This window comes from Heterodontus francisci, chromosome 14 (genome assembly GCF_036365525.1).
Source record: "Heterodontus francisci isolate sHetFra1 chromosome 14, sHetFra1.hap1, whole genome shotgun sequence".
Lineage (NCBI taxonomy): Eukaryota > Metazoa > Chordata > Chondrichthyes > Heterodontiformes > Heterodontidae > Heterodontus > Heterodontus francisci.
In genome coordinates, this window is record NC_090384.1 from 105,264,484 (window position 1) to 105,280,115 (window position 15,632).

At 43.4% G+C, this 15,632-nt stretch overlaps 1 protein-coding gene across 2 annotated transcripts in view; it reads right to left on the reverse strand.

Moving 5' to 3' along the window:
• Positions 1–15,632, reverse strand: part of parvaa (parvin, alpha a) — a 116,334-nt gene that overhangs the window by 49,797 nt on the left and 50,905 nt on the right. For both annotated transcript variants that reach the window (XM_068046678.1, XM_068046679.1), the window contains exons 2-5: positions 12,794–12,883; positions 12,628–12,698; positions 11,043–11,145; positions 635–775 (exon numbers count right to left, since the gene is read on the reverse strand). In XM_068046678.1, coding sequence (XP_067902779.1) covers positions 635–775; positions 11,043–11,145; positions 12,628–12,698; positions 12,794–12,883 — 405 coding nt within the window. The remainder of the gene's footprint in view (positions 1–634; positions 776–11,042; positions 11,146–12,627; positions 12,699–12,793; positions 12,884–15,632) is intronic.

Sequence of the window (15,632 nt, forward strand, 5' to 3'; positions counted from 1 at the left end):
CCTGAGCTTTGCTTGGACTATGGGAAGATATACTAGAATTTATACAGTAACTTTCACAACCTCAAGATGTCCCAAAGTGCTTCATCGCCAATGAAGCACTTCTGAAGTGCAGTCTCTGCTGCAATGTAGAGAATTGTGGAAGCCAATTTGCACCCAGCAAGCACCCACAAAAATAGCAATGCTGGTCCTTTCCTTTTGCTCCTTGCATCTAGTGGTTCATATTATAATCGTCATGTGTCCCATTTTATACAATTAAGTGGCTCAATAGGATAAAGGGTTTGGGTAAGGAAAGAACTTGCATTAATATAGTCCTGTTCCCAAGTGCTTTACAGCCAATGATGTACTTTTGAAGTGTAGTCACTGCTTTAATGTAGGAAACGCAGCAGCCAATTTGTGCACAGCAAGCTCCCACAAACAGCAATGAGCTAACGACCAGATAATTGTTTTTTTTTAAAGTGATGTTGGTTGAGGGATAAATATTGGACTGGGAGATGGGGAAAGAACTCCCTGCTCTTCTTCGAAACAGTGGCTGCAACTTCTTTAAGGAGAAGGCAGGCCTCAGTTTAATGGCTCAGCCAAAGGACCATTAATAATTCTGCTGCTGCTGATTCTGCTCTGTTAAAATTAGACTTACTGTCAATCGTCCACTTGATGCTCCTGGGTGGGAGTTTAAGCGTTTCATTGATCTTCTCAAGGACAGTCTGTAGTTTCTGTTTCTGGGCAATTTCCGACTGTGTCACTTCAGCTACATTCAGTTTCTCGCCCTCAAGTTTCTCTGTATAAAGCAAACAGCAGCAACACCAATTTGTTACTTTTGACAATAACGTGCATTTATATAGCACCTTTAACATAGTCAAATGTCCCCAGACGCTTCACACGGGTATTAATCAGACAAAAGAAAAATAAAACCGAGCCACATAAGGAGATATTAGGACATGTGACCAAAAGCTTGATTAATGATTTACGTTTGAAGGAGTGTCTTAAAGGAAGCGACAGAGGTCATGGAGCTTAGAGAGGGCCAGAGATTTGGGCCTAGACAGCTAAAGGCACAGCAATCAATAGCAAAGCAATTAAAATGGGAGATGTGCCGGAGGCCAGAATTGGAGGACTGCAGATCTCAGAGGGTTGTGAGGCTGTAGGAGATTAGTGAGATAGAGAGGGGCAAGGCCACAGACAAATTTGCAAACAAGGATGAGACATTTAAAATTGAGGTGTTGTTGGACTGGGAGCCAAGGTAGGTTGGTGAGCACAGGGGCGAGGGGTTAATGGGACTTGGTGTGAGTAAGGACACAGGCAGCAGTGTTTTGAATGAGCTGAAGTTTACAGAGGATGGAAGCTGGGAGGCTGGCCAGGAGAGCGCTGGAACAGTCAAGTCTAAAGGGAACAAAAGTTTTTTTTTTATTAGAGTCTGAGTTATGTCTGCTCTTGCGATCATAAAACTAGATCACCATTTGAAAAATCAAATATCAGACCCGGTAACAATGTGTGATCCCTTGAATCAACAAAACGGTTTAAATATGCACAGAACGTAGATAGAAGTCCTTTATTCAGAGTCTGACTGACAGAGCCGGTTGTATGTTCTCTGCATCACAAAGGATACAAATTCCTTCCTGGCTGTACAGATTGCCATGCTACAGTATGTTTTGAACAGGGCATTTGATATGACCAGCCAACCTCCCATGCTATTGCTCATGGCGAGTCAGCTGATACGCTGCTTTATAAGGTATTTTACAGAAACTGGTATTATTCTGCTGCTAAGGTAGAGCTGCAAACTTTTCTTTTACCTTGCTGTAAGTGGTGAGATCCATTAGGTTAGGTAGCTTAGCTGCTTGGAGAGATACTTGTAAATTTCATCACCACAGAGAAAATCAACATAGAATTAAAGAGTCATAGGCTAGCAGGTAAAGACCTGCTACCAGACTCGAACCTGACGGGACCAGACGACATGTGCCGGGTCCGGGTCGGGTCGCACTTCCGGGTCCGGCATTCGGGCTCAGGTCAGGTCAGGCTGGGCTGGATTGGACACACTCTATCACCGCCTCAGGTAAGTGACTCTAATGTTAATTTACTTTTTGGGTTTTAAAGGTGGTTTTGTTACAGTTATTTTAAGCTTGTGCAGGTAAGGAACAAAGTGAAAAACGGAAGTTAAATGATGGTCGGGTCGGGCCGGGTCAGGTGCGGGAAACAATGGAAGGACTCGGGCCGGGTGGGGCTCGGGGTTGGATGGGGTTCTGTCGGGCTCGAGTCAGGTCTCATTTGCAGACCCGAGCAGGCCTTTACTAGCAGGTCTCCCATGGTGTTGCTCATGTTCAGTCACGATGCAAGGTCAGGAATGTTAAATCATGTCACGAGCAACAGATAAAAGAAAGGCTTGCATTTCTATAGCGCCTAACATGATGCACAGGCCGTCCCAAAGCACATTACAGCCAACGATGTACTTTCATTGCAGAAATTCAAATCGACATAAAAGATCCCATGGCATTATTTCGAAGAAGAGCGGGGACATTCTCCCACGTGTGCCGGCCAATATTCATCTCAACCAACATCTAAAAAAAAAAAGACTATCTGTTCATTTATCTCGGTGTTCGTGGGATCTTGCTATGTGCAAATTGGCTGCCTCATTTCCTCTATTACAACATTTTAAAAAGTTCTTCAGTGGCTGTAAAGCACTTTGGGACGGCCTGAGGTCATGAAAGGTGCCATATAAATGTGAGTCTTTCTTTTCAGTCAGTCCTTCACTTCAGCTTCACTCTGTCTCCGCTTAAGTTTGGAGTGTGGGATTTACACAGAGAGATCCCAGCACGATACTCCACAGCTGCGACAGTGCGTGCACTAGGTTAGATAATGGTTAGAATCTCCATCTGATGCAGCCTTGTATTAATGAGCCTATTATCTCTCATGGCAGACACAGTAAAGTACATCAATCTCTATGGACCCCAGCCTCAGCTGGATTCTGAAACGTGGGACAGTTACCAACAAAACTGTCTGTACCAACCTTTCCCTCTCCAGATACATGTGCTTGCTCAAGTGAAAAAAATCTGTCAAAAAACACAACAGAAAAAACTGAACCAGTACTTCCTCTCCAAAAATGATGGACAGGAAACGATGCGACATTCAAAGCAGTTTCCAATTGATTTTCCATTCAGTTGTGTGCCAAGTTTCCTTGCTCATGGGACAAGGGTTGGCTGCATTAAGATCCCAGATTTAAAAAAGGTACACCTGATCAGAAATAACAAACTCTGCAACCCTAAAATCCCCCCAAAAAAACCCTCCCCGACAAAAAAATCAAGTCTGGTTTTTGCATTAATTGGTACTGGTGTTAACAGCAGAGGTCTCCCATTCCCAGAGTTTACTAGCTCTCTCCAACATCAAAATTCAAGTTATTGCAAATTGTACTCCACATAGATCCTTGTGCCCAGGCTTCAGTGAGTCGATGAATTGACCAAAAGGGAACATCGGAACATAGAACAGAGAAGGATGAGGGGGGACATGATTGAGGTATACAAAATTATGAGGGGCATTGATAGGTTAGATAGGAAGAGACTTTTTCCCTTAGCAGAGGGATCAATAACCAGGGGGCATAGATTTAAGGTAAGGGGCAGGAGGTTTAGAGGGGATTTGAGGAAAATATTTTTCACCCAGAGGGTGGTTGGAATCTGGAACGCACTGCCTGAAGGGGTGGTAGAGGCAGAAACCCTCACAACATTTAAGAAGTATTTATATGAGCACTTGAAATGCCATAGCATACAAGGCTACAGGCCAAGTGCTGAAAAATGGGACTAGAATAGTTAGGCGCTTGATAGTCGGCACAGACACGATGAGCCAAAGGGCCTGTTTCTGTGCTGTATAACTATGACTCTATAGGAGCAGGAGTAGGCCATTCAGCCCATCAAGCCCATTCAATTAGATCATGGCTGATCATCTACCTCAAAGCCACTTTCCCGCACTATACCCATATCCCTTGATATCATTAGTATCCTGATATCTATCGATTTCTGTCTTGAACATGCTCAATGTTTGAGCTTCCACCTATGGTAAGTATATCCTTCCTTAGATGAGGAGACCAAAACTTAGATGAGTACACAATACTCCAGGTGTGGTCTCACCAAGGCTCTATACAATTGCAGCAAGACTTCTTTACTCCTGTCCTCAAAACCCCTTGCAATGAAGGCCAACATACCATTTGCCTTCCTAATTGCTTGCTGCACTTGTGTGCTAGCTTTTAGTGACCCATGAACAAGGACCCCCAGGTCTCTTTGGACATCAACACTTCCCAACCTCTCACCATTTAAGAAATATTCTGCCTTTGTTTTTTCTATCAACGTGGATAACTTCACAATTATTCACATTATATTCCATCTGCTATGTTCTTGCCCATTCACTTAACTTGTCCAAGTCCCCTTGAAACCTTCTTGCATCTTCCTCACAACTTACATTCCCACCTAGTTTTGTGTCAGCAACAAATTTGAAAAAATTACATTTGGTCGCCACATCCAAATTACTCATATGGATTGTGAACAGCTGTGGCCCCAGCATTAATCCCTGTAGTACCCCACTAGTAACAGTCTGCCATCCTGAGAATGACCCGTTTATTCTTACTCTGTTTTCTGTCCGTTAACTAATTCTCAATCCAGACCAGTATATTATCCTCAATCCCATGTGCTCTAATTTTGTTTCCTAACCTCCTGTGTGGGACCTGATCAAAAGCCTTCTGAAAATCCAAATACACCACATCAACTGGTTCTCCTTTATCTATACATCCTCAAAACACTCCAACAGGTTTGTCAAACATGATTTCCCTTTCATAAATCCATGTTGACTCTGCCCAATCATATAGATATCAAATGGATATACAGCTGAAAAATTGTGCAGGGCGATGAGGAACAAGCAGATAGGAGTGGGACTTCTTGGAGGTCTTTCAAAGAGCCAGCACAGGCACCGTGGACTGAATGGCCTCCTTCTGTGCAGTATGATTCCATGGACCCCGATGTCAGCTGATTTGTGTATTTTTCTGTATGTTTACTGTTTCAACATATTGTCTCCAGCTTCACCCTCCATCTCCATTTGACACCATGTGAGCAGATCTTGAATCCATATCAAAAGCTACGGGTATCAAATCTGCTGCCTTTAACCTCCTCTGACTTCTCTTAAGATCATCGCATCACATGACAAATAATTGTATCCTTTCACTATTAAGTCACAGCAATGTTTAGCTCTACCTGTTCTTGAAACCCAATTCAAGTTAATACACACTGCTTCAATGTGCTGTATCTCTCGATGACTCTCTCTCTATGACAAGTGGAGTTTGCAGATTGGAACCCGAGCCCAAGTCATCAAGAATTGTCCATCTTTCCCTGGTTTCTTTTTCAATATTTTTAAGGTAATTGCCAAAAGAACCAGAGGGGAGATGAGAATTTTATTTAACGTGAGTTGTTATGATCTGAATGCGCTGCCTGAAAGGGCGGTGGAAGCAGGTTCAATAACAACTTTCATAAGGGAATTGGATAAATACTTGAAAAGCCGAGATTTGCAGTGCTTTGGGGAAAGATCAGGGGAATGGGATCAATAACCCTTTCAAAGAGCCGTCACAGGCACGGTGAGCCGGATAACTCCCTTCAATGCTCCATGATTCCGCCACTTTGAAGTGTGGCAAACGTAAAATTTTTATATATGATGTACACTTAAAGATAATTCTGTATTAACTGTCTAAAAATACCTCTGAGGAAAATAAACAGCATTTAAAGAACCAAAGAGCTCTGAAAGGCTTTTCTTTAAAAGCAAGTGAAACAGCTGAGAAATCTTCACAAATTACCCACAGGTCTGGCCAAAGTCCATCATTGACAAGAGATAAATAACAGACATCTTACTGTTTGTTGGAAGGAGAGTGTAATACTACTTGTTCCTTTGGTGTGTGATCTACTGTAAGACTCACAGAACTACAAGTAATACTCAAAGTAAATGTGGGCTTTATTATACTTTAACTGGAACATATATATTATATATACACACACACACATATAAAAATAGTCACTGCACGAGCTATTTCTAAACATGTCTTGCTCCGTCAAGCTCCACCCACAACTGCTTGGTCATGTGTGACACAACATCATTTCCTTCAGTGATCTTCACTTACAGCTCCTTAAGGTTGTCCCACAACATCCCCCTTTGTTTCAAAGATAAAAATATATGTACAATAAACAATGATATTGCGGTTCGGACTAATTATACATGATTAAAACAAAATGTTATCTGCAGGTGAGCAAATTTAACACTCTCTAAAACATAGAGGAGGCTTGCTTCTTCATCCCAATCCTGTTATCATCAACCTCTTCACTTGTTTGGAGAGCTTAGAAAAGTGATGACTGCAACATCGCCAATCACCGGCAATCCCTCTGGCCTCCGGGTACTTGCTGCAATGAACTGAAGCTCGGGGAGAGACTCCCAGTCATATCGCCTCTGCATGTCAAGATGCTCCGCCTTTGTGTCATCCTTTACATGGACCGACCCGATACGCTCAACCTGGGTATTTCCTACCATCTTCGGTGTGCTACTGAATCCGTCTACTGTGACAATTCCTAGATCTTGGCAGACTGGAAGTTCTGCAACAGCTGGTTCAATTGTGTCTACAATATAAAGTTTGTGGCAACTATTCAGAGCTCCCATAGCTGTACTGCAAGGTTATTATTCCACTTCATTTGATTGGAGAACCATTGTAGGCAGTCAGCCTAGCTGTGATGGGTTGTACCACAGATTCCCATTTCTTTAAGTACATGTCCTTCAGTATACGGATGGGCGGAATATTTGCACTTGCTCCAGTGTCGATTTTTACTCTGAGCTTATGCTTGACACTCTTCTGTGGACATATAATCCCAATCACGGTGAATGCTTCAGACTGTGTAATAGCTTTGACATGTTGATCCAAGTTGACTGTGTGAAATGCTTGCTGTTCGCACAAGTGCATCCTTCATCCATGACCTCCTAACAATCGTCTCTCTACTGATCTGATATACCTGCTTGAGCTTTTGCTGTGTGTTGACATATCTTTTGTTGTGTTTGCTGTCTTGTCTTGCAGACGTTCTCTCTGATGATCTGCCACCATTCCTGTGTGCCGTATCCGAGCTCGGCCTTCTGCACTGCCTTGCCCAATGTCCTCGCATGCCACAAGCTTTTCACTGGTACGCCAGACAACTGTGAATTGGGTGAGTCAGGCCACATTTGCCACAAGGCTCTGCAGACTTCTGAGCTGTGGTTACCATAGCAATTGTTGTCGCCGCCCCCAACTGGTTACTGCCTGTGCGGAGTTTGCAAGTTCTCTGTGTGACCGCGTGGGTTTCTGCCGGGTGCTCCGGTTTCCTCCCACAGCCAAATACTTGCAGGTTGATGGGTAAATTGGCCATTGTAAATGGCCCCTAGTGTAGGTAGGTGGTGGAGATGTGGTAGGAAATATGGGATTAATGTAGGATTAGTATAAATGGGTGGTTGTTGGTCGGCACAGACTCGGTGGGCCGAAGGGCCTGTTTCAGTGCTGTATCAATAAATAAATAAATAAATAATTGTAACTGTTGACGCCCAGCCATGATGGCTTCAAACTTCCTTCCATCATTGAGTGATGCATCTATGGTGTGCCCTTGCTTCTTTTCTAGTTGGTCTTTTTGAAAGGCCTGTAATGGGGTAGACGCGATTATTAGCTCTATATTCTGTTCCGACAATTTGATATCGGCGAAGTCACAATAATTAGCTTTGTCTCGGCAACTTGCAACAAACTGGTCAATGGACTCATCTTGCCTTTGCCAGGTCATAAGCTCAAGCCTATGTACTCGGAAATTTACCTTCACTTTGAGTTGCTGCTCCAAGAATGTCCATAGCTTGCTAGGGTCTTGCTAGGGATCCTCAGCTGACAATCCTGCTGTATTCATCTGTTGCAGGCCCTCGTTGCCCAGTGCGATCCTAATGTTGGTAGCTTATTTCTCTGGTTCACTCACTTCTTGATCCAGGAAACACATCTCCATTCGCTGCTGAAACAGGTTAAATTCAGACGCTATGTCCGCGTCGTCTAATCTATAACTGGATATCTGAAAGCTATTTTCTGAATATTCCTGATTTTTATATAACTACAGGATTTTTCACAGGTATTCTTTTTATTACCTCTTTATGACAGATATATTTTTGAAGGCCTGCCCCTTTTAAGAGCGAGAGACTACAGCTTTTGTTGTTTACACAGCTTGTTTTTTTTCAAACCGAGAGAGATCAGCTTTTTGTTGACACAGCTGTTGGATTTAAAATAAAATTCAGTGAGCCTTTATTTCAAAATTAGCAGTTTTTTTTTTAAAAAGATGGCTGGAGCTTGGAATACTGGCAGCTACCACAACCAGCCTTTCTCACTGTGCTGGACCTCCAGTGGCACTGTTGGATTCTTCCTATTCTTTTCTGGTAAGGACTCTTCTCTGGTTAGCAGAAGTACAGCAGAAGTTCATGAGTTGAGCACAAATGGTACAGTAGCATAATGGTTATATTACTCAACGTAATCTGGAGTGCTGGATGACTAACCCAGAGAATGAGAGTTCAAATCCCACCATGGGCAGTTTAAGAATTTGATTTCAGGACTTAAAAAAAAGCTGGAATCAGTACAAATGACCATGAAACTGTCGGATTGCCATAAAACCCCAAATGGTTCACTGATGCCTTTTAGGAAAGGGGGAATCCTGCCTTCCTTACCTAGCCTGGGGCAATGTGTGACTTCAGTCCCCCACAGCATGTGGTCAATTCTTAGCGGTCCCCAAAAGCAGCATAGCCTCTGGTTCAAGAAGGCGGTCCATCACCACCACCATCTCAAGGCAACAAACGCCAGTCTAGGCAGGAATGCCAACATTTTGAGAAGGAATGGATACAAAATTGGCCGAGTGATAGGAAATAAAGAAGTGGTGAACGGTTGTTTTTCGGACTGGAGGAAGGTGTGAAGTGGGGATCCCCAGGGATCGGTGTTAGAACCCCTGCTTTTCTTAGTATATATTAATGATGTAGACTTGGGTGTGCAGGGCACAATTTCTAAATTTGCAGATGACACCAAACTTGGAAGTATTGTGAACTGTGAGGACGACAGTCTTCAAGAGGACATAGACAGGCTGGTGGAATGGGTGGACGAGTGGCAGATGAAATTAAATGCAGAAAAGTGTGAAGTGATTCATTTTGGTAGAAAGAATGAGGAGAGGCAATATAAAATAACGAATACAATTCTAAATGGTGTGCAGGAGCTGAGGGACCTGGGGGTATATGAGCATAAATCATTGACGGTTGCAGGACAGGTTGAGAGAGCAGTTAATAAAGCATATGGGATCCTGGGCTTTATTAAAAGGGGCATAGAGTACAAGAATTAGCAGGTTAAGATAAACATATATAAAACACTTGTTCCGCCTCAACTGGAGTATTGTGTCCAGTTCTGGGCACCACACTTTAGGAAGGACATGAGGGCATTAGAGAGGATGCAGAAATGATTCACAAGAATGGTTCCAGGGATGAGGAACCTCAGCTATGTGGATATGTTGGAGAAGCTGGGTCTGTTCTCCTTGGGAGAAGATAAGATTAAGAGGAGCTTTGATAGAGGTGTTCAAAATCAAGAGGAGTCTGGACAGAGTAGATAGAGAGAAACTGTTCCCATTGGCACAAGGATCCAGAACCTGAGAGGTGATTAACAAAAGAAGCAATGGCAACACGAGGAGAAACCTTTTTTTATGGAGCGCGTGGTTAGGATCTGGAATGCACTGTCTGAGAGTGTGGTGGAGACAGGTTCAGTGTGTGTTTAGGATCTGGAATGCACTGCCTGAGAGTGTGGTGGAGGCAGGTTCAGTGTGTGTTTAGGATCTGGAATGCACTGTCTGAGAGTGTGGTGGAGGCAGGTTCAGTGAGTGTTTAGGATCTGGAATGCACTGCCTGAGAGTGTGGTGGAGGCAGGTTCAGTGAGTGTTTAGGATCTGGAATGCACTGTCTGAGAGTGTGGTGGAGGCAGGTTCAATCAAGGTCTTGAAAAGGGAATTGGAAGAGAAAAGATTTGCAGGGAAAAGGCAGGGGAGTTGCTCTTGCAGAGAGCTGGGACAGACATGATAGGCCAAATGGCCTTCTCCTCTACTGCAACCATTCTATGATTCTATGGGTCCACGAATTTAAAAAATGGGTAGGTTTTGGCACATCACAAGAACAGATGCGGTGGTGCAGTTTCTTGAAAACACAAAGAGCTGCAATCTGCTCGGTCAGGTTACACTCATTGCCGAGTGCCATCACTAGGCTGCTGTTGCTCACCCTCCTTGCAGTCGGCTGAAGTGTGGTACCAGCAGAGCTCTAGAAGCTACAGCACCACCCCGTTAGTGACAGAGATACCTATACCAGAGGGGGAAAACTATCTGACAGAACATACAACATGAACAAAGAAAGTGGACCATGAAAGCACCACACCGGCATGTACAACACGGTTGCATCTTTTATAGACGGTGTAGTCTCTCTGGGGCTTGTCCTTAATTGCATCGGATCCTTGTCACAACTGGCTAAATCCAGCAGCGCTTGAGGACTCCTTATCTGCAGCTTGAGAGCTCCATCTCAGAGAGTCATATACGGCACAGAAGGAGGCCATTCAGCCCATCCAGTCCATGCCAGCTCTCCACAGAGCTTTTCCGTCAGTCCCACTCCCTGCTCAATCCCCGTAGCCCTGCAAGTTTATTTCTCTCAGGTGACCATCCAATTTCCTCTTGAAGTCATTGATTGTCTCCACTTCCACCACCCTCGTGGGCAGCAAGTTCCAGGTCATTACCACTCACTGCATAAAAAATATTTTTCCTCATATTCCCCCTGCATCTCTTGCCCAAAACCTTCAATCTGTGTCCCCTAGTCCTTGTATTATTAGTTAAGGGGAACAGTTTTTCCTTGTCTAATTTATCTAAGCCTGTCATAGTCTTGTACACCTCTATCAAATCTCCCCTCAATCTCCTTTGCTCCAGGGAGAACAAACCCAGATCTTCCAACCTAACCTTGTAACTAAATTAAAGAAATCTTACCAAAGAGCTTCTGCAGCACTTGCCCATCATAGAGATCTTCAGCCAAATCCTTCACGATAATCCTCTCCTCTACCAGCTCATCATTGATCCAGTCGATTAAAACCTGGGCAGATAGAACATTCAGCAGCTAAAAAGGTGTTCAAAATCATGAAGGATTTTGATAGAGTAAATAAGGAGAAACTGTTTCAAGTGGCAGGAGGGTTGGTAACCAGAGGACAGACAGAGACCAGGTGATTGGTAAAAGAACCAGAGGCGATACGAGGAAATACTTTTTTTTTTTAGCAACGGTGAGTTGTTGTGATCTGGAATGCGCTGCTAAAAAAGGGCGGTGGACGTAGATTCAATAGTATCTTTCAAAATGGAACTGGATAAATAGGTGAAGAAAAAAGATTTACAGGGCTATGGGGAAAGAGCAGGAGAATGGGCTTGATTGGATAGGTGATAGGAGGCCATTCAGCTCTCTCAATCAATGCTGTATCATTCTATGCATGAAGCTGTACTATCTTCAAAAGTAGAACAGTATAAAAGTCAAACTCATCCTCCATAGATGTTACAACTCGGACACGCATCTCTGTTCGAGATGGCCCTCAGCTGGAAAACCTAAGTCAACAAGTGGCTTGTGAAGTCCTGCACAACCCACACTCAAGAACCCTCACAAAAAGAGAAGACTGCAACCTCAATTCCTAATGCTCGACAAAGCTTCTACTTTTCAAATATCTTCATTGCTACATGGTAGATTCACTCATGAAAACAAATGGTTACAGATCTGATCAAATTACATTTGTAAATATTGGAACCTCAAAACCATGGCTGGAGATATTAGCAAATATTTAAAATGCCTCCACCACTGGCGGCTGTGCCTTCAGCTGTCTGGGTGCTGAGCTCTGTAGTACCCTCCCTCACCCCCTCTCTCTCTACCTTGAAGATGTTCCTTAAAACCCATCTCTTTGACCAAGCCTTTAGCAATCTGCCCTAACATCTCCCAATGTGGCTTGCTGTCAAATTTTATATTTTGCCAGGTTAAAGGTGCTATCTAAATGCAAGTTCTTCTTATTGTTCTCATCGTAGGCGGTGGAGGCATTAGCCCCTTTCAGATGAACATGTTCACAAAGGAATGGCCAATTTCAATACCATTGCCCAAAGGTACCAGCCTTGACTTAGTGGGTAGCACATTCACCTCGAGTCATAAAGTTGTGGGTTCAAGTCATAACCCAGGCTGATACTTCAGTGTAGTACAGAGGGGGCTCTGCACTGTCGGAGGTGCCATCTTTCGGATGAGACGTTAAACCGAGGTCCTGTCTTCCTTCTCAGGTTGACACAAAATATCTCATGGCATCATTTTGAAGAAAAGCAGGGGAGTTCTCCCTGATGTCCTGGTTAATATTTATCCCTCAGCCAACATCATTAAGAAACAGGCTACCTGTTATTATTTGTGGGATCTTGCTGTGTGCAAACTGACTGCCACCTTTCCCCGTGCTACAACAGGGACTGCACTTCATCCACGTCACTGGATGTATTGTGCTTTGGGATGTTCTGAGGTTGTGAAAGGCAATGATAAATATGCCAGTTTTTATATTGTTCTTACCTTCATCAGTTCCTGTAGTTTGGGGTCTGTTCTTGAGTTTGGATCAAGCATCGTGCGAACCTCATTTTCCTCTAGAAATTGAATAATTATACAGTAACTAAAGCAGTACTCAGAACACTGTGATTTATTGAATATAGTACATTTTAAAAAGCATCCCGTCTCTTACCCAGCATCGTGTCCTCACGATCCAACTCGATGGGTATGGGACTGAGTGGCAAGTTGATGGCATTTTTCCCTTCTTCTTGCAGTTCTGATACTGTAAGAGAGAGAGAGACAAGCACAGGGTTATGTAGCCAGATTATTTTGTATCTTTTCCTTTAAGAGGAGACAACATCTGAAAACGACTGCTGGAAAAGCCCAGCTGCTTCATTGAACATGGCGACTCGGTCGTAGTGTTTGAAGTGTTGATGATTAGACACTACCCTATCCGCAGAGGCAATGGGATCTCCTGGGAGAGGCTTAAAAAAAAGGGTCAAAAATCCAAGGTCAATTACTAGGGTTGCCAACCCTACAAATTAACCTGGAGCTTCCAGGAATTCAAAATTAACCTTCAGGACACTGCTGAGAGAAAAATCACAGGCACACTGGAAAGAACTTGAATTTCTATAGCACTTTTCACAACCTTGTGATGTCCCAAAGCACTTCACAGCCAATTAAGTACGTTTGAAGCATAGTCACGGTTGTAATGTAGGAAACACAGCAGCCAATTTGTGCACAGCAAGATCCCACAAATAACATACAAACATATGCTTTAGGAGGAGTAGGCCATTCAGCCCCTCGAGCCTGCTCCGCCTTTTGATAAGATTATAGCTGATCCGAATATGGTCTCAACTCCACGAACACTTGACTCCCTTGTCTATCAAGAATCTATCTAACTCAGCCTTGAATATATTCAATGATCCCGCCTCAACTGCTCTCTGAGGAAGTGGATTTCACAGACCGACAACCCTCAGAAGAAAATAATTTCTCATTTCCACCTTAATTGGGGGACCCCTTATTTTTAAACTGTTTCCCCTAGTTCTAGTCTCAACCATACGTGGAAACATCCCTCCTGCATCCACTCTATCAAGTCCCCTCAGGATCTTATATGTTTCAATAAGATCACCTCTCATTCTTCTAAACTCCTATTCAACCCTTCCTCATAAGATAACCCCTTCATTCCAGGAACCAGTCGAGTGAACCTTTTCTGAACTGCTTCTAATGCAATTATATCCTTTCTTAAGTAAGGAGACCAAAACTGTACACAGTACTCCAGATGTGGTCTCACCAATGCCCTGTACAACTGCAGCAAAACTTCCCTTTTATATTCTATTCCCCTTGCAATAAAAGGCAACATTCCATTTGCCTTCCTAATCACTTACTGTACCTCCATGCTAACTTTTTTGTGATTCATGTACCAGGACACCCAGATTCCTCTGTATTGCAGAGTTCTGCAATCTCTCTTCATTTAAATAATATACAGCTTTTCTATTCTTCCTATCAAAATGAACAAGTTCACATTTTCCCACATCGAGCTCCATCTGCCAAAATTTTGCCTATTCACTTAACCTATCTATATCCCTTTGTAGACTCTATGTCCTCTTGACAACTTACCATCCTATCTGTCTTTGTGTCATCTGCAAATTTAGCTACCATACATTCTGTCCCTTCATCCAAGTCATTGATACGGATTGTAAATAGCTGGGGCTGCAGCACTGATCCCTGTGGCCCTACACCAGTCACATCCTGCCAATCCAAAAATGGCCGTGTCCTCTTTCTGCACTATAACTTTTCTATGGTTCTAACTAATGCACCTACTATCTCTGCAGCCACCTCTTATGAGACCCAAGGATGCAGACCATCAGGTCCTGGGGACTTGTCAGACTTTACCTCTAATAATTTTCCCAGTACCTTTTCCCTTGTGATTGTGATTGTTTTAGTTCTTCCCTCTCTTTTACTTCTTGTTTTTCAAGTATCTTTGGGATTTTTTTTGTCTTTGACAATGAAGACAGACACAAAATATCTGTTGAATGCTTCTGCTATTTCCTTGTTAACTATTATTAATTACCCAGACTCACTCTCTAGAGGACCTCCAGGAAGCAGAGTCTGCGAACCCAACTAACCGGGGAAAGAAAAATCTGGAAAATTCCTCTTCGACGGCTCTAGGTGATTGAAACTAGTCTGTTTGATAGCATTGACCATGCTTAGGTGAATGGACACTTTACCTGTTGTGATCAGAGATTCAGCAATCTCCACACAAATTGGAAACTTGTTCCATAGGTCCACTATCCTCTGGGTAATGAAGAACTGTCCAGCACCCACCCTAGCCTTACCTGCACGCAACTATCTATATCCCTTTGTAGACTCTATGTCCTCTTGACAACTTACCATCGTATCTGCCTTTGTGTCATCTGCACCCCATCAGTCTACTCCCGATCAACAGCAAAGTGATGGAAGGTGTCATCGACAGTGCTATCAAGCAGCACTTGCTCAGCAACAACCTGTTCACCGATACTCAATTTGGTTTCTACCAGGACCACTCGGTTCCAGAAGTCATTACAACCTTGGTCCAAACATGGACAAAAGAGCTGCATTCCATAGTTGAGGCAGGAGTTACTGCCCTTGACATCAATGCAGCATTTGACCCGAATGTGACATCAAGGAACTCCAGCAGAATTGAAGTCAATGGGATTCAGGGAGAAAACTCTCTACTGGTTGGAGTCATACTTAGCACAAGGGAAGAGGGTTGTGACTGTTGAGACCAGTCATCTAGGCCCCAGGACATTGCTGCAGGAGTTCCTCAGGCCAGCATCCTAGGCCCAACCATCCTTATCAATGACCTTCCCTCCATTTTAAGGTATGATAATGCCTCAATTTTAAAATTCTCATCCTTATTTTCAAATCTCTCCATGGCTTTGCCCCCTCCCTATCTCTGTAATCTTCTCGAGCCTCTTCTCTTCCTCTGCCCAACCTGCATTTATATAGTGCCTTTAATGTAGTAAAACACTCCGAGGCACTTCATAGGA